The following is a 24312-nucleotide window of genomic DNA, read 5'->3' on the forward strand; positions in this document are numbered from 1 at the left end:
GTCACGTGAAAAAATTTAATAGTGCCTTTAGTCCATGAAAATTCTCAATCCAGCGGGTCCGTAATGAAGGGGGAAAATAATTAGTTCAGTCCGGTAAAAGGAAAAAAAAAACCCGAAAGTGATTAAGGGGAAAAAATGGTTTGTCCTACCAATCAATATTTCACACTCTTGAAATAATGTCACCAGGTACGAATCAGATGGGAATGGCTCGCCAGTCCAAGCAACATGCACACAGCAACAGGCAAGGACAATTCTTCGATGACAATCTCAACCACTGGAGCTCGGGATCGACAGCAGAAGAAACACTCACACACATATGCACAGAAAGAAAAGGGAAGAGAGAAGAAAGAAAAAACCCGGCCTTGCAAACACAAAGCCAAAATAACAACCATTAATCAAATTTTTCAAATATTCACACTGTCACATCTCATTTCAATTTCAAATAAACTTAAATTCAAAAACTGCCTGTCTGATTAATTTTACTCTCCTCATACACGGAGAACACATGCTAATCAACTCATATGCGGTTGATACACTAGAAATCTATGTACAGGATTAGCAACCTAGCACCTCGTGGTAATGAACTTCACAGAGAAAAAAATTAATCTCGCATATTTATATATATATATATATACACATTGTTTTTCCAACATTAAACACTTATGCATTTACCTTTTTTCTCATAACTCTACACTACATTAACGCAGTTCTCCAATAAAACGGCAAACACTTCACCATTTCCATATATACAAATACATTATTCGCATACACAATCTCACATTCAAAACCTATCTTATAAAGAAAATATTACTCACCAAGGAGAAAATAATCCATATAAAGAAAAGGGAAAAAATGAAGCGATTCTATTAAACATGTTGCTTCCGCTTCTCTTTGCGCAAATCTTCCTTTTTTTCTACTTAGTTTATCTCTTATTATCTGAGCTCTGTAAAGCAAACGCACTTGTTTGATTTCTCTCACATCTTCTCTCTAACGATCTCTAGGGGCGGGACTAACCTCTAGCTTCGACTAACCTCTAGCTTCATCCAATCAGCGATCTCAGATTACTCTGACTAGTTTCAATTTGGATAAAATTCAATTATTTTTTTATCAATCTCTCTTATTATTGGTATAACATTTTGAGTAGAGTTGAGGATATTCTTTCTATTCTACATATGAAGCATAAGATTTTTCCAAGCTTCTATTTTAACTTTTTAGTGACCTGGGTTACACTATCAGTGGTAAAGGATTACATTCTGGAGGAAGTAACTGCCGCTGATTTTATCGCCATTCAAGCTGACGAGATGACTGACGTTTCCACCCGCTGTCAGCTGGTGCTTGTGCTACGTTACATAGATTCCAATGGTAACATCCAAGAGCGTTTTTTTGAGTTCTTTACCATCCAGAACGCAAACGCCAACTCCATCGCTACAGCACTTCTGGACAGGCTAAGTACCATACTACCAAATGGACAAAAAAAACAAAGTAATTGCCCAAACTTATGATGGGGCTATTGTGATGAGAGGAAGCAGTGGCGGAGTGCAGCGTGGATGTCTACAAAAATGCTCACTACGTTCACTGCTACGCGCATCAGCTGAACCTCATCATGGAGCAGGCGACATCACGCATCCCCAGAATCAGTACTTTTTTTCTGACCTTGGTGGATTTTCTGCTTTCTTCTCCAGGTCACCTAAGCGAATCACCGTGCTTGACCAAGTGGTTGCGCACAGACTTCCCAGAGCCTCTACAACACGTTGGAACTTTCAAAGTCGCGCTGTAAACATTGTGTACATCATCAGAGACTCGGGGAACTTTGATTCCTCAACTGTCAGAGAGTCCGGGAGTTTTGTGAGGATGCTTGAAGACGAGGCTTTCTGTTTTTTCCTGGCATTCTTTCACAAGATCATGCCAAATGTAGACATGCTATTCAACCAGCTGCAGAAGAGGAACATCGACCCTGTCTACATTAAAGCAGCTGTCCAGGGATTCACAAACAACATGCTAGCAATTAGGTAAATGCCCTTATTTACTATTGGCTGATAAAGCTGTTGTTGGTAGAAAAATGAATTGTCTGTGAAATCTTAATTGTGCCTTGCCATCAAAGTGAATGATTGCCACAGAGCACAAAAAAATATATATATTTTTTTTTTTTAATTATTATTTATTAACTTTCTTTTGGACCAGGGACTCAATTCCCTTTCTGTGTGGGGAAAGTGCATCATCTGACCAGAAGTACCAGCCCAAAAAGCGACAGAGGACACTGGGACTAGGAGAACAACAGAGGCTAGCTACAGAGGTAAAAACACACACACACTAACAGACAAAATATGGCATATAGATTATAATTATTATAAATAAACAGATGGTTAAATACCAACAAGGAAAAAGAGTGAAAAGTGTTGTTTTCCCAAAAACAAATTCAAGATCCATAATGTTTGAGGTTGTTTAGTATGGGTGTTATATTGTAAATATTCCATAAAATATACATTTACATTTTTTGTTCATAATAAGCATTCTTGTAGTAACTCTTTGTAAATATATTATTTTGTGAATATAGTATTTGCCATTCAGAATATAGAAATTCACAACACATGCCATTAGCTTGCTTCTGTGTGTAAGTGGATATAACCTCTTTTAGTGACAAATAAAAGGAACAAATATCAGACCAGTACAGTAGCATAAACATAGCCACTGTATTAAAATATTAAGCACTAGTTTGACCAACTAGCAGTCAGCCAAACAGTAAACTTAAGAAGTCTACTTTTTAATTTAACTGACTAAAAAAGATAGGAACCATCTAGAAGAAAATAATGATATCACTAACTTTTAAGACTAGTCTAAGAAAACTGTGTAGCTGGCCTCCGTATTTAAAATGCATAGATCAGTTATAAAACAGATGGGCCAAGTCATCTTCACGTACAGTACCAAAAAAGTGCTGATCAGTCACAAGTAGGGATGCAACGATTATAGATTTTGTTGGTACGATTATTGTCTGAGGAATAATCACGGTTTTACGATTATTACGATTATTATTATGCATTTATTAATTTCCCAACATTACTAATGTATAAAATCACATGAACACTCTTTAGATATTAAAGTGTTATTTATTGCTGGCTTTTGAAACAGAAATAACAGAGTAACCAACAATACAGCAAAAAATAATAATAAAAAAGAGAAACAAAAGTCCATCTCTCCCATTGGAATTAAAAAAAGGTGACCTCTGCTCTGTAAACATCCATGACAGTATTTCTCTTTTGAAAATAACAAATGGAAATAGATTGCAAAAGTATTTAATGTTTTCAGTTTGTACCTTCTTTACATTTCTTTTGGACCTGGGGTAGAGTATTTGGAAACATGGTGAAAAAAAATATTGTTGGTTTTTACTTATGAATAATACTACAACAGAGATAGTAAATAATAAAGTTAATGAAGTAGCCTAGCTATTATTAATATACGACTAATATTAACTTTCCATAACTAGTTATAATTAACTATTCATATTTTAGATCCACTGTAGATATTTAGCTGACCGCTCAGGGTCAACTGTCTTGTCAATTCTAAGAACGTTAATTTCCTGGTTAAAGGAAATAACTTTCTTACTGTACAATTCTATAAGTTTGTAACGTAAATCTGCATGATTATTGACTCCGGTTATGAGTAAACAATGAACACGTCAAGTGTGATACAAGTAAGGTTTTATTAACTACATAAACACTTAAACTAGTCTAACATACTACATAAACACATTAAGCCGGTCTAACATACACATACACACACACACACATACAGTTGGTATAGGAAAGGGTTAAAGTTTAGCACTAAAGAAAGAGACATAAGGAATGACATTTATGGAACCATTTTTGCATATTCAGCAGATCTAAAACCTGAGGGAAAACGTCAGATTCTTAGTTCAACAAACCTTGTAAAAAGGTGTAACTGATACTTAATGCATCAATTAAATCGACTAAGTTTGATACTTGCGTATGTCTGAAAAAGATTCCTGATGCAATCTTAAGGTCCCAAGATCTTGCTGAAGTTGGTTGATGAGAAAGAGCTAGTTTGAGTCAGAATCACTTGATGAATGAAAAGGACTAGGCCGGAGCCTGGCACGAGCTTTGGTATCCTGGAGCGTTTCTCACATCTTCATCTTAGCATCTCACTGAACCACCGAACAGGGGCGGGTCACATGGAGTGTGGCCTTTTAAAGCCTGCAGAGATTCACGCCTCTCAAGATGGGTTCGTCCAATGAGGAAGGCTGAAATCCCAAGCGGGAGGTTGGACATACTGAGGATTTTTATGAGTCTTTGTCTGTAAGCATGGTATTTTGCATATGTAATTCACTTGGGTGTTGATGCAGAAATTAGTAATGATTCTTAGAACATCCATATGTTGCAGAGGTATCAGCATGTAATATGCACTCTCAGTTAGATCATCCGAAGACGAATTCATAGATACTAGACATGGTAGAGTTACTTATATGAATGAGTGGTTTATCGTAAGCATGAATAAAAATAGTCTATAATACAACAGATTAAATACAACACAGCAATAATATACACAATGGCCTGAAGAAAATGGTTGTTCATTCAAAGAAGGTTTTCCTATGAATTAATTAGTAGAAAAGTCAGTTTCTCCTGTGCATTTGTGCCTTTCTTATGAGGAAAATGAGGGAGTTTATCTCCTGCATTCCTTTTAGGCCATAAAACCAGTGATATCAGCATTGGTTACCATGGAACCAGAGGCCTGTTCTGCTTTTCTGAGGTGTTAGGTGCATTTCGGGGGAAGGGTCCATAGACCCTCGTAATTGGCCATTTGGTTAGGTGATGGGGAGTTCGATATTATTTGTTAAATATAACAAAAAGTTGTGTGTCTGATTGGTCCAAATGCTACAGTACCCAAAATGGTCCCCCACTATCAACAAGCATTTCTCTGGTGGAAATAAAGCTTTGCTGTTTGCTGTTTAGCGGAACCTTTACGATTAATTAACCGTGACGTTTTAAAGCACGGTTAATCGCGAAACCGGTTAATCGCTGCATCCCTAGTCACAAGTAGCATGATGATGTTTCTGTCATCCACATAAATGAGAAAATAATTAAGTACATAATTTCCTTACATGTAGCAGAAAATAGGTGGTTTATTTATTGAAATTCTACTGTAGACCTGGTTTTGTTTAGGAAACAAATAGCAAGTTTAAGATCAGCAGTAAACACTGTAAAGTACAATGAGGAATACTGGACTGGACTTTAAACTTTAGTAATATAATGTACATGTTGTGTTCACTCAGAATCACTTTGATAAAAATGTTTTACAGGTATGTGATACCATCCTGATTCATACCAAGGAGCGGTTCTCCTTCACCCAGCACCTCGTCAGTGCAACATTGCTGCATGGAGAGATGTTTCCACAACACAGTGTGAAGTTTCCTGAATCAGCACTTGAAACAACAGTGGAGGCATACCCCATGCTGAACAAGGCCAAGCTCAAAACAGAACTGTCCCTCATCTATGAGAACTATGAGTTTAAGGTTGGCAGTGGTGCAGTGCCTCTGTACCAGTTTTTCATTAAGAACAATCTTCAAAGTACTTTCACAGAGACTGTCAGTCTACTCAAGATCATAATCACCACGCCTATGACAACAGCAGAGTCAGAGAGGTGCTTTTCTACTTTGAAGAGGATCAAGACTTTCCTAAGAAATACAATGACCCAGGATCGCCTTAATGCTCTGGCAATGCTTTCTATTGAGAAGAAACTTGTCAGAGACATTCCTGACTTCAATAAGAAAGTCATTGAGAAGTTTGTCAATCAGAAGGAGAGAAGAGCAAAATTCCTGTACAAATAAGTCAAAAGAAAACATGCAGGGTTTTTTTCACCACATTGATTTTCTTGTACATGGTTATCCTCAGATTTGTATCAGTCATGGAAGTATCCAAAATGAGACTGGTAAATTAACTGAACAGAGATGATTTAACGAATAAACAGGTAACCAGATGTTCTTTAACTTTGTCTGCATTGCAATAAATCATATTGCAACGCTTGCTGTTATTGTTTGATGTGCCACAGCCCCACCTCAAGATTTTTTCACCTGCCGCCACTGGTTGGCTTGCGAGCTTTGCATCGCGCACCCCGCCCCGCAGCGCGGGTATATAAGGAGAGCTCGTGCAGTCGCACATTCAGCTTTTCACTTCGGAGCCGAGCCTTTCAGCTTGTGTGTTTTACCGAGCAAGAGTGTCTGCAAGACAGCATGTTCGTCAGTGTTGGTGTTACGGCGTGTCAGTGGAGATTGCTGGTCCAGTGCTGCTGCTTCTGGTGTTTTGGATGGCGTGCTGCAGCTTATCAAACTGCGGTCACGCTGTGACCTCCCCTGGGCACTTCAGCACTTTTTTTTCTAAAAAGGCAAGTTCTAAAATAGCTCCACGAGTGATGCGGCGTCTTTTTAAAGACGTCTTCTCATTGCAGAAACATGACCATCGCGATGTTGCGATCGAGACTCCTCTTCATCAAACAGGGGGGAGTCCCCCTTGCTATGCCCTGTTCTAGTTCCTCTGTCTCACAGCAGCGGAGGACTACTTCGGAGTATGGCCAGGGCGATCTGAGGATCACATTGAGGGTTTCCCGGCCGAGTGCACCTCCGCAGACCCCTCACTCCTCCAGCACATTGCACCCTTTGATGTTCCGTGATGAGGCTGCTGAGCCCCCGGAGACGGGGCCTAGCGTCTCATTCAGAGCTCTGGCAGATGACAGGATGTCGATCACTGCATCGGGGGATGAGGTAGGCTCTGGAGATGAAGACTCGGCTGCATTGCCTCCATCAGGGAGGACAAGGAGCAAGTCCTCTTAGTAGCGTCATATTGGGCCAATTGGACTTGGTTCCAAGAACTGATGCTCCTTGCGACAGCCCCTCCTTGGCGTATTCCTCTGAGGAAGGATCTCCTTTCTCAGAGAGGGAGCACTCTCTGGCACCTGCGACCAGACCTGTGGAATCGCCATGTGTGGTCTCTGGACGGGACATGGAGGTTCTAGGTGGTCAACCTCCAGCGGTAGTAAACACCATCGCTTCAGCTAGAGCGCACTCTACAAGACATGCTTACACGCTGAAGTGGAACCTGTTCGTCGATTGGTGTTCTTCCCGGCGGGAAGGCTCCATAGATGCCCGATCGTGGTCGTGCTCTCCTTTCTGCAAGAAGGGTTGGAGCGAAGGCTGTCTCCCTCCACCCTCATAGTGTATGCCGCCACTATTGCCGCGCATCACAATGCAGTGAACGGCAAGTCCATAGGGAAGGTTCCTTAGGGGCGCGAGGAGGCTGAATTTTCTGCGCCCCCACCTGGTACTCTCTTGGGCTCTTCCCTCGGTCCTGACAGCCTTGAAGGAGGAGCCCTTCGAACCCCTGCAGTCAGTAGAGATTAAGTTTCTGTCGCTAAAGACAGTGCTCCTTACTGCACTGGCTTCGGTCAAGAGGGTGGGGGACCTGCCGGCATTTTCGGTAGACGAAACGTGCCAGGAATTTGGACCGGCCAACTCTCACGTTGTCCTGAGACCCTGGCCCAGATATGTGCCCAAAGTTCCCACTATGCCTTTCAGGGATCAGGTGGTGAACTTGCCAGCGCTGCCCCAGGAGGAGGCAGACTCAGCCATTGCTTTGCTCTGTCCTGTTCGCGCATTGCACATTTATGTGGACGGCACACAGAGCTTCAGAACCTCAGACCAGCTCTTTGTCTGCTTTGGAGGACAGCAGAAGGAAAAGGCTGTCTCCAAACAAAGACTTGCCCACTGGATAGTGGAGGCTATAGTCTTAGCATACCAGGCCCAACGTTCACCGTGCCCCCTCGGAGTGAGAGCACACTCTACGAGAGGAGTGGCATCTTCTTGGGCATTGGCGCGGGGCACCTCGATAGCAGACATCTGTAGAGTCTGAGTCTCGGTTACGTATATCTTTCAGGGAACGAGGGTTACATACATAACTGAGACATTCCCGTTAAGTCAGTCATGTTCGACATTACGTTGGGATCCCTATGAAAATGCCACTATTGCTGACCCCCTCCAGTTCCCTGCGAAAGCCGGCAAGTCCCCCCATGCCAGTTGGGGCAGAAGATAGGACGGGGCTTAGGCAGAGGTGTCCGCCACTGCTGTTCCATACAGTGGGATATAGGATAACACTGGGAAAGCATACGCAAGTAGGGGAACGCTACGGAAGCCACATCCTGCGTATAGGAGGTATTATGTGGAAATTACACATATGGACTGGCCATAGGGCAGTGCTACATATGGAAGTCCCTGTGGTAGACTCAGCCAGCCTTGCGTGAGATCAATACGCAGCAGAGACGGTAGGGAAATCTCTGCCAGGGAAAGACACAGGTTCACCGTAAGGGCAGCCGTACCGTGGAAGAATACACATGTGGGATCACCGAAGAGGGAATCACGGTTATCTAGCCCAGCACAAGGGCTAACCTTGGGCATACACATGAGTGCTGGAACTGGTGTCTGGCGTTCCGCCATGCCTGACCGCCGAAAGTGTGGAAGGAACTTCAGCAGAGTTCACCAAAAGGGAAACTGAACTGAGAAGCACTTAAGTGCACGTATTCGGTCCGTAGAAGGGAATGGTGCGGATTAGGGATTGTTCACTCTGAATCTTTCTCTGCTGTCACACTTGCCTTTTTATTGAAGTACTGATTTATCAGAGCAGAAATTTGTTAACTCAACTTTAGGTTCCAAGTTTCCAATCTTTCTGAGCATTATTCTACAAATTCCATTCATTTCTGCCACCAATATCAGATTCTGCTTCTATTTGCTCAAATGTAACTGGCTTTTATATAGTACAATATAGTGGCAGTCATGGCCTATTGGATAGAGAGTCAGACTTGTAACCTAGAGGTCGCGGGTTCGAGTTTCAGGTCCAGCAGGGATTGTAGGTGGGGGGAGTGAATATCCAGCGATCTCTCCACCCTCAATTCCACAACTGAGGTGAGACCCTTGAGCAAGGCACCAAACCCCCAACTGCTACCTGGGCGCCGAAGAACTGGCTGCACACTGCTCCGGGTGTGTGTGTGTGTGTGTGCGTGTTTGTTCACTACTCACTGCTGTGTGTGTGCACTTGGATGGGTTAAATGCAGAGCACAAATTCCAAGTATGGGACATCATACTTGGCCACACGTCACGTCCTTTCCTTTCTTTCTTTCATATAGATCCAACATTACCCATCCATCTCATCTCATTCATTTTCTTCCTATTGTACCTTCCTGAATCCCTACAGCTCATTCTGCTGAATTCAAATTGAACACACCAATTCAAGCAGTGTAGATGTTTCCTTTGCTGTTTAACATAGCCCACAATCATGTCCATATGATTCTGAAAGAATAGCAATGAAATATGACTGAATGGTTTAATTAAGTCCATCAAACATCCATCGATCCAAAGCTGATTTTAAATTGTAATTGTAAAAAGATGATTCATATTCTGACAAAAATGTAGCTAATACTTCATACGTTAAATAACAAACTGCATACAAATTAAGCATTTGGTATTTCAAATTTTATATATTTACAGCTGTTTAGTTTAGACCTTTATTGACCCTTCCCTATGCATCTTGCTTCCATGAACCTTTGATCAGACTCTGCTTTCGAGCTACTGTTTGTTTACATCACAGCATGTATACATGCAAAATTAATGAACAAAGAGAGATGTGTAGATCTATTGGTGCTGATCTTGTAGATCAAGATCAGGCAGTAAAATGATTCCAGTGTGTCCGACAATTGAACATTTTAACAAATGTCCAGGTGTTTAATTCATAGAAGCAAAATGTCTGACGTGTTCTGCAATTGCTATCTTGCTCCTTTTTTCTATGAATTATGGCCATACCATTATAATTTTAGCTTGTAAAAATACAACTTGAAACTTGCATTGAAGTAATTGGCCCCAAGATGAACTCTTATTTTTGTGTTACTTGGCCAGACTATCTGCCCAACTGTCACTGGAAACATATGGCTCTCATTTTAAGAAACTTCAGGGAAAACCTGGTTTGGGTTGGTAAATGTTGTATATTTCATACTAATTGAAGCAATAGTGGTATCAGTTTGAGTGCAGTGTAAAGTGGAAACATGGCTTATATCTGTGCATGGCTGGAGTTGTACAATCGAATATGTAAATAGTATCTGGAGTGCATATCAGAATCAGGTCAGGTAAACAAAAAGCTGCTCCCTGGCTATTTTTAGTAAAGGCTTTGGTAGAGATGAAGAACAGCGAAACAAGTTCCTCTTCAGGAACTCGAGCTGCGTCGGAGGAGGCTTTTGGAACGCCCTTCAGCGTGACCGGCTCTGAACCACGTGTGTAATCAGTTCAATGGATGGGCGAGATGTCACAGGCGGGGTGACGTAGCGACCAGGAAGCTTGAAAGCACATGCGGTGAAACCGGCGTCAGCTTTCTGTCATTCAGCAAGCGCTCTGTGTGTGTCAGTCTGATATCTGTTTGTCCTATCTACTTCCTTAAGCACCAGATCCGGCGCCCGCTCTCGGGGGTTTTGGAAGCCCGCGCAGCGGTACTTGGTGAGATGGTGAGATGCTCCGCCTGTCTTTCTCAGAGGAGATTGATATGGAGGGCGTCAAAGAGCTCGCCAATTGCACAGGCATCAGTTACACAAGCATATTATGCCTGATATTATAATGAGCAGCATTAATGGGGAGCGGAGCTCCCGCAGTTGGCTCTCGGGGGGCGGATTGTGCTTTTCCCGCTGTTAAGTGCTCCGCTCTGTCCGTGCATGTGATATTGCTCGACAGCACTCCATGGGAGATTCCCATCAGGAGAGATCTCCTCTCACAGGCGAAGGGTACGATCATCCACCCCCGCCCGAAGCTGTGGAAGTTGTGGATGTGGCCCCTGAGGGGGCACAGCTCATAGCTTCCGGTCTCTCAACCGAGGTTGTTGAGACCATCCCCCAATCCAGAACTCCCTCAATGAGGAAACTGTACGCCTTGAAGTGGAAACTTTTCACTTCTTGGTGCGGAGACTGCCAGCTCGACCCAGTTAACTGCCCGGTTGGTACAGTGCTGGAGTTCCTGCAGGCCTGATTCTCCACAGGGTTGACCCACTCCACCCTGAAGGTTTACATGGCGGCCATTGCGGCCTACCAGGCCCCTCTCGGTGGCCAGTCAGTGGGTAGACACACCCTAGTTACACGTTTCCTCTGCGATGCACTGAGGCACAGGCCTCCGGCTCCCTTCAGGGAATCAGACCAGCAGAAGCTTAACTGTATGTGTCCAGTGTGAGCACTGGACGCATACGTCCACAGAGCTGCCCAGTGGAGAAGGGCGGACCAACTGCTTGTGTGCTATGGTCCCCCTAAGAGAGGTCTTCCAGCTACAAAACAGACCCTCAGTCGGTGGATAGTAGATGCCACTTCTATCGCTTATGAGTCCTCTGATCTCCCTTCGCCTCTAGGGGTCAAGGCTCATTCTACTAGAAGTGTGGCGGCCTCCAAGGCCTTCTTGGCAGGTGTCTTGATGTCTGCGACACTGCGGGATGGTCCACGCCCCTAACCTTTGTCTATGCCTTATACATGCGAGCCACTCCTGGCTCTTCTGTTTTCTCATCCCCAGCTGTGCAGGCTTCCACACTAGGCGAAGATTTGAAAATCTGGCGGCATGGGCATACTCGTTCCCAAAGCATCCTCCGACGCAGCTCGCGTTCCTGAAGAGGAACGTCTCAGGTTACGCATGTAACCATGGTTCCTCGAGGGAACGAGACGCTGCGTCTCGGGGCCATACTTTCGGCATCTCTGCCAGCGCTTGCTTCACACCTAGAAGCTGACGCCGGTTTCACCGCACATGCTTTTAAGCTTCCTGGTCACTACGTCACCCCGCCCGTGACGTCTCGCCCATCCATTGAACTGATTACACAGGTGGTTCAGAGCCGGTCACGCTGAAGGGCGTTTCCAAACCTTCCTCCGACGCAGGGTCTCGTTCTCTCGAGGAACCATGGTTACATGCGTAACCTGAGACGTTTTCAGGGCAAATTTTATAAAGTATAACATTACATGCTTGCAGGTCAAAAAACATCCATGGATCATTGTCAGCGATACCTTATGATACACTATATGGCCAAATGCATGCTGACACCCCCTTCTAATTAATTTATCTGAAGGTGTCCAGTTTGGTTCAGATCTGGGCTTTGTGCAGGCCAGTCAAGTTCTTCCACACCAGACTCAGTAAATCATTTCTATTTGGACCTTGCGTTCTTCACAAGGATTTATGATGGAATAAAAAAGGGCCTATGAAAGGCCCTCACAAACTGCTGCAACAAAGTTGGAAAAATAATTCTCTAGAATGACTTTATGTGGTGTAGCAATACTACTTGTCCTCACAGAAATTACCAAATCTGTTCATTAGAAGGATGTGTCCACATGCTTTTGGCCACACAGTGTATTTCATTATATGTCTGAAGCAAAATACTGAGAGCTGTGTGGGTTGTGAGATGAAGGCCTCTCAAGAAATTGCAGGTTCATTAATGAGCTTTTACAAGAAAATAAAAAAATGGTTTCAGTCTTTTCTGATGACCAGCATGGCTTTGGAACCCCTCCAAGTTGTTTTCTTCCTTGGTCTCCAAAGTCTCCAACACACAGCATGTGCTGTATATTTTATTTATGAAATGCAATGGTATTCTTCTTGTTTATTAAAGGAGAAAATCCTACCCACACCAGATATGGGGGAAATGCTTTATGACATTGTGGATGCACCAAAATGTCAAGTCATTCAAGGAAGAATGAACTAAACTCAGTTGTACTGTGCTTTACACAGAGTCATATTCAATATATTCAATTTCTTACAATCCATCTTCTAGGAAAACCTTTGAGAAAGGTCTAGTTTAAGTGTTTTATGCCATAAATCAAACACATAGCATTTATAAAGTGATATTAGAATAACACAGAATGTCTAGATGAGACATGTTTTTTTTGAGAGAGAAATGGTTACGCTATAGGGCAGAGGCACTGTAAGTGTAACCCCAGAGAAGAAAAATAAAAATCTTTATAATGCAAATAAATATGGAGTCATAAGAAGTGAACAAGCAAAAGCAGAGTAAATTACCTCAGATCTGAAACAATTTTTCTGACCTCTTTTGAATGATTTTGAGGGGTTTCATTCTACACTATCACCAGAATACACATCCTCATGTTCACTGTAACTAACTGGATCAAATATTTACGGTGGGACTTTCCAGCTCTGCATCATTTTGGGAAATGATGGCCTTCAGCAAATGTTCAGTCTTGCTGACGATGCTGGAATAGACTTTTGTAAACTGTAATTCATAATGGATTTTTGTAGATATGCAAGTCTGCCTCAATTGAATGGATGTAATACAATGCCAGTAAGAAATGCACTAATATCGAAAAATCAAGATAGCTTTGCATAAAGCTGAATAGTGACAAGTCACTGAAGAAAAAAAAACCTCTGAGAATTCAAGTGATTTCTGAGGAAAGATAATGTACATCTCTGCACAGTGCAAAGTTTATGGATTGACAACTAGACTGAATCTAAAACCGCAATGACTGACATTGCAATGGATGGGACAAAAAAACTGATACTGTATGTCAAAATAGATCTGTGTATTAATAATTATTGGCGGCATTAGAAATGGATATTATATAATAGCTGCTTTTTTGAACATTTTAGCAATTTAAAAATATAAAAAAACAATTTTTTACACGGCACCCCTGCTCTCGACACTGCTCTAAATAATTCCACGAGTGGGGCTTGAGGAAGTGGCGTCGCCTGCGTCTGCGCAGTGTGACCTGATGCAGCCCCTGAAGCGAGACACAGGAAACAGAAATACTGCCAAATAATAATAATAACGAGACGAAATAACGTTATAACATTTAGTTTCGTCTCGTTTTGGTCAAGGAAAATGAAGAGACATTTTAGCATAGTTTTTATTTTGTAAGCCACATTTCGTCTCGTTTTTATTCGTCAACGATATTGCATTGTACATTTAATTATTGTCATCGTCACATGACCAGCATTTTCGTCTCGTCTCGTCTCGTTTTCGTCACGTGATAAAGGTTCGTCGACGACTATATTTAGTCATAATTTTCGTTGACGAAAGCAACACTAGTATTAAGTCTTAGAGTGTAATGCAAAATAATATACCTGCCACTTGTTATGTAATCATGTCTACCCTAAAACTATCATAATATAACACTATAACTGACACACTAAGAGAAATTCTTAATTTCCTCTGTGCAGAATTGTACCTGTATGATACCTGTATTTCTTGCACGTACAGGCCACAGAATATTAACTGGAATAAGATCTGGAATTTGACTTAAAATTGGCAATAACCTTACCTATCAATACTGTTGAAATGACAATCTTTGGTAAAATATATATATATATATATATATATATATATATAAAAATACAAAATTTCCATAGGGTCTACTTTCTTTTTCACAGCACTGCATTTAGTATCACAGGGCAAAACACAGAAATCCACAGAACAGGGCAAGAAACCAAATTTCATTTTCACCTGAAATTGTGGGAGAGAACGAGAGTGAAAGAGTCTGACTGGCTGTCAGGCAAATGATGGCCATTAAAAAAGGAGGCCTTTACGTGCTGTCAGGGCTCAGCCTCTCTGCTTTGCCTCTCTACACTCACTAATTAGAGTACCCTGTCTCGATACCCTTCTCTTCCTTTTACTTCCTTCTGCGGTGCGTTTGTATGCTTGGACAGACACCTGAGGCAGCCGAACCGGACGCTGCTGCTGTTCATGGTGTCAAATCGCACACTTCTCAGAGTAGCTCCTAAAAAAAAACATATCACAGCTCCTGATTGATGTCTTCACAGAGCAGATCTCAAACAATACTGTAATGCATCTCTGGCATCATACAAATGACCATTTAAAAAAAAAAGATAAAACATTATTTTTGTGTATGTACAAATCTCAGTGTGAATGATTTAACCAAACATGTTTACAAAATGAGTACAATTATTTATAATGTGTGATAATGTGCCTTTTTTGTGACTTTTTTCAAGCAGAAAAATATGTATATAGTTTTTAGTATATAGTATATAGAAAAATAAGTATATAGTTTTTCTTCTCTCAGACAAGCTGCAAGAACATTTCCAACATAATTGTGTACTCAAACAAAATAGCTTATTCGCTAATGCAGTGTAATGGCTCAGACAACCACAGAAAAACACGGTTCTCCAGAAAAAAGGCTTTAACAAATGGCTTTACAATCAGCACAAAGTCAATGGTGCTGGTAAATGAAACTCCCATTTAGATCCCAATTGACTGCACTGTTGGTGTAATGGCTGTCCACTGAGTGAGTAAGTCTCTTTTTCTGCTTCTTGCTACTTGCTTTCTCTCTTGGGGTGAAAATCAAACAGTTGTGGATGTGTGAGAACTGGAGTACAGCCAATTAGACTTACCACAAATGCTTGTTATCCTGTCTGTTCACCTGGAATGCCCCTGGAAACAGAGATTTACAGGTTTATAGCTACAGTCAATTGTATAGGACTATAAAATGTTCCAAATGAAATCTCCCGAAAACTGGCAAAAAAATAAATAAAATAAAAACTATGCCTCCAAGCAAAATATAAATCCTGACCTCTGAGAAAAAATAGTGGTATGTGTCTATGATGCTCTATCTGCAAGTACTTAAAGGAAATATTTCCACTTTGCCTGATTATATTATAATAGCTGCTTTTTTGAACATTTTAGCAATTTAAAAATATAAAAAAACAATTTTTTACACGGCACCCCTGCTCTCGACACTGCTCTAAATAATTCCACGAGTGGGGCTTGAGGAAGTGGCGTCGCCTGCGTCTGCGCAGTGTGACCTGATGCAGCCCCTGAAGCGAGACACAGGAAACAGAAATACTGCCAAATAATAATAATAACGAGACGAAATAACGTTATAACATTTAGTTTCGTCTCGTTTTGGTCAAGGAAAATGAAGAGACATTTTAGCATAGTTTTTATTTTGTAAGCCACATTTCGTCTCGTTTTTATTCGTCAACGATATTGCATTGTACATTTAATTATTGTCATCGTCACATGACCAGCATTTTCGTCTCGTCTCGTCTCGTTTTCGTCACGTGATAAAGGTTCGTCGACGACTATATTTAGTCATAATTTTCGTTGACGAAAGCAACACTAGTATTAAGTCTTAGAGTGTAATGCAAAATAATATACCTGCCACTTGTTATGTAATCATGTCTACCCTAAAACTATCATAATATAACACTATAACTGACACACTAAGAGAAATTCTTAATTTCCTCTGTGCAGAATTGTACCTGTATGATACCTGTATTTCTTGCACGTACAGGCCACAGAATATTAACTGGAATAAGATCTGGAATTTGACTTAAAATTGGCAATAACCTTACCTATCAATACTGTTGAAATGACAATCTTTGGTAAAATATATATATATATATATATATATATATATATAAAAATACAAAATTTCCATAGGGTCTACTTTCTTTTTCACAGCACTGCATTTAGTATCACAGGGCAAAACACAGAAATCCACAGAACAGGGCAAGAAACCAAATTTCATTTTCACCTGAAATTGTGGGAGAGAACGAGAGTGAAAGAGTCTGACTGGCTGTCAGGCAAATGATGGCCATTAAAAAAGGAGGCCTTTACGTGCTGTCAGGGCTCAGCCTCTCTGCTTTGCCTCTCTACACTCACTAATTAGAGTACCCTGTCTCGATACCCTTCTCTTCCTTTTACTTCCTTCTGCGGTGCGTTTGTATGCTTGGACAGACACCTGAGGCAGCCGAACCGGACGCTGCTGCTGTTCATGGTGTCAAATCGCACACTTCTCAGAGTAGCTCCTAAAAAAAAACATATCACAGCTCCTGATTGATGTCTTCACAGAGCAGATCTCAAACAATACTGTAATGCATCTCTGGCATCATACAAATGACCATTTAAAAAAAAAAGATAAAACATTATTTTTGTGTATGTACAAATCTCAGTGTGAATGATTTAACCAAACATGTTTACAAAATGAGTACAATTATTTATAATGTGTGATAATGTGCCTTTTTTGTGACTTTTTTCAAGCAGAAAAATATGTATATAGTTTTTAGTATATAGTATATAGAAAAATAAGTATATAGTTTTTCTTCTCTCAGACAAGCTGCAAGAACATTTCCAACATAATTGTGTACTCAAACAAAATAGCTTATTCGCTAATGCAGTGTAATGGCTCAGACAACCACAGAAAAACACGGTTCTCCAGAAAAAAGGCTTTAACAAATGGCTTTACAATCAGCACAAAGTCAATGGTGCTGGTAAATGAAACTCCCATTTAGATCCCAATTGACTGCACTGTTGGTGTAATGGCTGTCCACTGAGTGAGTAAGTCTCTTTTTCTGCTTCTTGCTACTTGCTTTCTCTCTTGGGGTGAAAATCAAACAGTTGTGGATGTGTGAGAACTGGAGTACAGCCAATTAGACTTACCACAAATGCTTGTTATCCTGTCTGTTCACCTGGAATGCCCCTGGAAACAGAGATTTACAGGTTTATAGCTACAGTCAATTGTATAGGACTATAAAATGTTCCAAATGAAATCTCCCGAAAACTGGCAAAAAAATAAATAAAATAAAAACTATGCCTCCAAGCAAAATATAAATCCTGACCTCTGAGAAAAAATAGTGGTATGTGTCTATGATGCTCTATCTGCAAGTACTTAAAGGAAATATTTCCACTTTGCCTGATTATATCATGTACATAAAACCAAATTTAACAGAACAAATCAAACAAACTACAAATAAATAAAAAATTGTATAATACAAATCCCTCCGAATTTTGAATATCAAGACACCTGACATGAAAGTAACCCATTTCTTCCTTTTTTTCCTGCTGCTGATTCAACAGTCTCAGATGTGTTGCTAGCTAGGGCAACTTTCCATAGTTAATCAGGTCAAGAAAACAGTGCAAATGACCAACATTTTTCATTGATGGTGTCCTCCCTCAATTTAATTCTCACTGGTCAAGAACGAAGCCCTTCTGCACTGACATGGCCTAGATGTTCCCTCACTGGAACTTCTTTGACTTTTATATTTGTCCTGTTTTTTTACAATGAAAACATAAACGAATATTGCACTACATGACTGAGTGTGACAAAAGCTACAATAGAGTTAGGATAAGTAAATACTGTTATTTTAAACTCGAAAAAGAATCTTGAAAAAAATGCATCACAGTTTCTGAATAATATCAAGCAGGACAAATCTTTTTAACAATGATAATAATAAGAAATGTTACTTGAGCATCAAATCTGCATATTAGAATGATTTCTGAAAAATGTGATCTGAAGACTGTAATGGCTGATAAATTTAGCTTTGTCATCACAAGAATAAATGTATTTTTAAATATAATAACATTTTATAAAATAAAAAAGTTATTCTTAATTATAATAATATTTCACAATATTACTGTTTACTGTATTTTTGATCAAACATATGCAGCCCTGGTAAGAAAAAAAAAAATCCTACTGACACCAAACTTTTGAATGGCAGTGTAAAATTATTGTTATTTTGGATAATTCTGATTGTAATATTTTTTATGTGGTTTTATGGTTTGTATATTATAATGGTTAAACAAAAAGGACATATGAATTCTGAACAGCATTAATATGAAGATTTTTAAGAATGTAATCTTGTCAAAATTTCATCAAAATAATAATTTTTTGAATGGTTGTCAATGGAGAAAGATACTTTTTGTATCCAGACGGTGGTTACACTGACTATCAACAGGCACTGTTAACAGTCTAGTTTCATTTCAAGAAACTGTAGTTAAAGACAGCTCCTGGTCTGTGCATAATGCAATTCGAAAACACTTGCTGATTAAATCATCATCAAGTATTACTGTCCAATAGCCCATCATGCCACTCAAGTTATTTAACCAAATTAGTCACTATGTAATGCCAACTGCCATTTATTTATGCATTTATTAATCCTTCCGAGGAGATGAGCATTGGGGTTGACAAACATGAATAAATAATTGTCATTGAATAAATAATAAATGAAGTAAATAAAAATGAATACGTAATTGCATTTCTGCCTTCATTGTGAACAGAGAAGAAAAGTAATTCATCCTTGTGCTGCCCTGCTGAAAAAGTGTTATATGACTATGAAATCCTCACAGATTTGAGTTCTGACAGCAAAATTACAGCAGAAAACAATTACAGACCCATCAACACTTAAGAGCCAAAAAAATTATAATAATGTTGTGAGGAAAGAGAAAAAAAGTCAAATAATTAAGTGAACCCTAGTACAAGAGGTTTTTTTTTATTTCAGAGAACAGTTAACATTAGCCATTAAAAGGTCTCAAAATAATATTTGTGTTTATCAGTTTGTTATTCAGTCTCCAACAAGCCTTCAAAAAATCTCTCTTGCTCTTACTGATAAATGTTTCGGCAGTAAAACTCCATTTCAACAAAGTGCCACTTAAAACTTCAACAAATTTTCTATTAAGTTCTCAGTTACCTCACTCTGTCCAGAGAAAGTCTGATTATTAATTAGTCGCGTTATTACATTCTCACAATACAATTTAAAGCACTGTGTTTCTTTGACCTTGCAATTGTGGGTGAATTCGAGACAGAGGTCAAAGACGTGAAGAGTCTGCAGGAGCAGCAGTTGCTATTGGCCATTTTTTGAGCCCAGTCGCGATCATCCCTGCAGAATCTTTTATTTATTTATTTTTTTTACCAGTCATGTCCTTCACAATGAGTCCCATGCGGATCTGAATGTCATAGTCATCATTATTCGCTCACTGCTCTTCAAATGGTTGAATCTGAATTCCAGCCTCCTCTCAAGATTGGCCCTGGGCTTTCATTTTTAAAAGTCAATGTCTGGTCATAGTGGATTCTGTTTTCAGGGGAGGCCTGCATTTTAAGTTCAATCTCATTTTAGATAGACTATCTCCGGTGTAATATATTTTGAGCAGAACATCGTTCTAGTTTTTTCTGCATCTGGCTCTGATTTAACGCTATTTTTCTCATATATGAAACAGGCTAATGGCTGGATTTTTGATGGACTAGCTCTTGTTCAAGGTAATAACTGCTGTCCAGTTGATTAATACAGGAATGGAAACTGTTTAGCTCAGACTCTCAGAAACCTTGATCATCATCATTAAAAAAAAAAAAAAAGATTCAAAGGTTGTAAATAAAAAAAACTTCATCACAAATCAAAAACGTGTTTTTGGACTGCATTATGTTTTCACAGAAGAAGTGGGGAATAAAACTGATGAAAGGACATTACATTTACTCATATTTTTTATTAAATAACGAAAAATATGAATATTACACTAGTAAAATGGTCAAAATTTGGATTTTACAATGAATATGGTTTACAAATGGATTTGTGTATATGATTGTGGATGTCATCTGGGTCCTCAGGGAACCTGACATCCAGCATGCAGAGGGGACAAATGATACAGCAGCTGAAAAACTGCCCCCGTAACAGGCACTCATCCCTTTTCATTTGTCACTGTGAGCAGACCTTCTGCTGGATGAACAAATGCTCTCAATCCCTCAAGCTAATGCTATTGAACAAACACTGAGAGAATGGACTATCAGCATGATACTAGATTGATCACAAATAAATAGTAAAGGTCATCTTATATCTTAACTCAGAGTGCTCTTTTTTTAGTGCTCGATACATGGTCGCTCCATTGCAGCATAGGGAATCATAACATCAAACAAGCTGCTTAGATGCAACTTCATGTTGGGTGTCTGGCTAGATCAAAAAAGTAGGGCATGATTCTGATATGGGTTTGATTCCCAGGCAAGGCAATGCATCATCTGATAAAGTGTATATGTTCAATGCAATATAAGCCTCTTTGGATAAAACCATCTGCCAAATGCATTAAATGTAATGCAAGAAAACATATTTTACTTCCTCAGGCCCAAAGTATCACGGCATTAACAGCTATGGACCGCTGCGGGGGAAATTTTCCCTCATGCTATTTATATATTTTTGGTCAACAGATATTGCATAGCTTTGAAAAGTACAGAGTTGTGCAATGTTACCAAACCAAAATGTAACTCACTACATCTTCTTATCTTATATAATCTGAACTATATAAAACCAGCATCAAGCAAAATAATTCTCAGTATACACACACACATAACCATTTAAAAGTTTGGGGTCAATAATGCTTTTTTTTTTTAAATGAAATTAATGTTTTGTTTTGTTTTTTTCAGGATGAATGTATTAATAGGATCAAAAGTTACAATAAAGACTTATAATGTTACAAAAGATCTCTATTTCAAATAAACACTGTTCTTTTGAACTTTCTGTTTAAAGAATCCTGTAAAAAAGATTTTTCTAAAAACATATTAAGCACCACAATTGATAGCACTGAGGATAATAATAAATGTCACTTGAGCACCAAATCATCATATTAGAATGATTTCTGAAGGTTCATGTGACACTGAAGACTTGAGTAATTACTGCTGAAAATTTGTCATCACAGGAATAAATTACATTTTAAAATATATTAAAAGTAAATTGTAATAATAATTCACAAAATTACTGTTTTTAGATCAAATAAAAAGGGACTTGTAGAGGTGATGAATGAGCATCTGCTAATGTCTAACGTGACTAAGTTCAGTTTTCTCTTCCACTGACTAATTGTGTTGGCTTTGTAATATGGCCAGCCTTTTAAGTAAGAATATTTTCTTAAGTGATATGTCTGCTTAAAGATAAAAAAAAAAGACTTTGCAAATACGTTTTATAATAAAAAATGGTCACAACACAGGCATGAAAACTGACAGTAGCACAGTTCTCAGATGATTTCACAGTTTCTATTTCACATTCAGTTGGTTTTACAACAGTTTAAAAATGACTTCTGATGCAACCAATTATTGGATTACATGAAAGCCATCCAATAAAGGCCATTTTACTCTTGATTCACATCAGCCTGAATAAATGTGCTCAGTTCCGTTTCACGCCTCACATTGTGCTCTTTTATTCTCTCTTTGTCTCACCATGCAAAAAATAAATGAGCTGGTTAGGCTCCGGCATCAACAATAAAACAGCAGGATTACACGGATCAGAATAAATAAAAATATTTGCCTTAGCACGTTACTTTTCTGGCATAGATTATTGCCGAAAAACACTCTGCCAATTAGAAAGGTTGTGATCACAACACCTGGGATGTATATCCCCTCATAGCGCGTTTTAGGCTGGAATATGGGTTTAAAACCACATACTGTTAGCTTCTCAGTAATCATTTCAGCAATTCCCATCTCTTCCACATGCTGTGTAATGGGTTTTTATCAAACAACCTGTTAAAGCTGCTCTTTGCAGCTCATGTACTGCCAATCTGAGTCTAAGGTTTTAATGTGGCTTTTAACACCATGTTTCCAGCATAATGTTAGGCCTGATGTTTTAATGCACTAACTGTATGTTTAAAATGTACTACATTCAATCTAATATTTTAAGGTTTAGGCCAAAATATGCTTTTCATTAACTTTTCCTTGGTGAATAAACAGACAGCCTTGTTGTGGTTTCAAAACTGGCAGCAGCAGCAGCATGAAATCTGGCCTGACTATACGTTAACAGACCACACACACTCTGTCCCATTCCTGAGTCTAGATTGATTAAGATGACCTTTATTCTGTCTTAGCACAGTGTCAACAACTTGTTTGTGGTAACCTAAATAGAATATTTTATGATTTAGAGTTGCTTTGCAAAGCATATAGACAAGAGGCTGGACTAAATTTCCAGACAAATTAACAGAGTTCTTGTTCATGCAGATTCAGTTTCCTATGGCTTATCTCATTTTCGATGCACTTTGTAGTACTATACTCAGGGGCACAAATACAGGATATGCAGCAGAATATGCAGTGCATATGAGGCTCCCATAAGTGTTTCATTCATATAAATAAATGAGTTTAAAAGTTAAAAGGTCATAAAACAGAAATAAGCAGGGCCTGAGCTTCACTGCTGGATTTTAATCATTCCTGGAGTTTCTGTGTTCATACATTTGTGTGGAAATTTCCCACGTTACTATAATGAGAAGCTGAAAATTAGTTAATTAAGCTATATACTCAGTGTTGGAGAGTAACTAGTTACATGTAACGGAATTACGTAATTTAATTACAAAATAAAAGTAATTGTAATCAGTTACAGTTACTAAGAAAAAATGTGTAATTAAATTACAGTTACTTATGAAAATGTTAAAGATTACAAAGGAGGTTACATCAGATTTTTTCCACACACACTCCCACATACAGATTTAATTTAGTTCTTTCATAAATTGCAGTGACTGCTGTAAAATATGAAACACCAATGTTTCAGAAGTTTATAACATGCTTATCTGATAGGGTTTATGTATATGCTTTATTTTATTTTTTTCAGATTAACTGTTTTTTTAGACTGCACTGTTAGATTCCAGTGTTTCTTGCCATAGCTATGCAAAGATTTCATTTCAAAAACAGTATCATAGCTATTAAACTATTTCTTGTTATGATTTTAAATATGCATTTAACCTCAGAATGACTTTAAAGTAAGTCTGAAATCTGCAGCTGGATCATGAACAATGGGTACTGATCCATCCTTGAGTTTGAACTTTTTAACAAAACCTGCATTGAATTGTCCCTCATTCAGAAAGCAGTCTGGAGTCAAATGATTTGCGCAGCCAGACATAAACAAATGTAGTGAAAGTGAATTGAATTGACATGTGGCTAAGGCCCATTTCCAATTCTATTTTATACCCCTTCCCCATACACCTACCACTCCGCCTACCCCTTCTGCAAAGAAACTTGTCAACGCTGCCCCACGACTTTTATTAATAACAGTTTAAATACTGAATCGCTATTTTCCAGCAACGAGAGGATAAGATCGCTGTTTCTGAAGTAAACTCACTCTAAAAAGAGAAACGCACTTTCATCTCTCTCTCTCTCGAATTGGCAATATTTGAGAAAAGGGTTTAGAGATTTATAATTATTGGGGGTACTAGCCCTCCTCAATGTCCCCTGATCAGACATGAAAATATGTTGTGGCACTATTGTGCAGTCTGTAATGATAGGAAGTTAGCAAACTTTAGCGCTTTTTTGCAAACATTTCTTTGAGTAACATGACTGTAAATATGAACTCACAATTGAATGTAACATAAAACAAATTATTACTTTTCGTTAAAATCTTTATTAATGCCAAAAATGCTTACATTAATGTGTCTTTTTGTTCGCTCGGGCAGCCATGTTGCCACTGAAGCCGGTTTACACTGAGATCATTCATACCCCTTCGTTTGAAGTGTGGTCCCGAAAAATCTTCGCTCGTTCACGTGAAGGGGTAGGGGA

At 39.2% G+C, this 24312-nt stretch overlaps 1 protein-coding gene across 1 annotated transcript; it reads left to right on the top strand.

Annotated features, from left to right (window-relative positions):
- Positions 1-1831: 1831 nt before the first annotated feature.
- LOC107555837 (uncharacterized) lies at positions 1832-5839 on the top strand. The gene is made up of 3 exons (XM_016238749.1): positions 1832-2009; positions 2182-2293; positions 5312-5839. Exons 1-3 carry the CDS (start codon positions 1852-1854, stop codon positions 5837-5839), a joined length of 798 nt encoding a protein of 265 aa, XP_016094235.1. The 5' UTR covers positions 1832-1851.
- Positions 5840-24312: the final 18473 nt, after the last annotated feature.

This window comes from Sinocyclocheilus grahami, unplaced genomic scaffold (genome assembly GCF_001515645.1).
Source record: "Sinocyclocheilus grahami isolate Dianchi unplaced genomic scaffold, SAMN03320097.WGS_v1.1 scaffold547.1, whole genome shotgun sequence".
Classification (NCBI taxonomy): Eukaryota; Metazoa; Chordata; class Actinopteri; order Cypriniformes; family Cyprinidae; genus Sinocyclocheilus; species Sinocyclocheilus grahami.

Excerpts from the sequence above, each read along its gene's own strand:
- LOC107555837 (XM_016238749.1), top strand. The coding sequence starts at position 1,852 with ATGCTTGAAGACGAGGCTTTCTGTTTTTTCCTGGCATTCTTTCACAAG. Across the intron at positions 2,010-2,181 it reads AACAACATGCTAGCAATTAG|GGACTCAATTCCCTTTCTGT; the intron begins GTAAATGCCCTT and ends CTTTTGGACCAG. Across the intron at positions 2,294-5,311 it reads AACAGAGGCTAGCTACAGAG|GTATGTGATACCATCCTGAT; the intron begins GTAAAAACACAC and ends AATGTTTTACAG.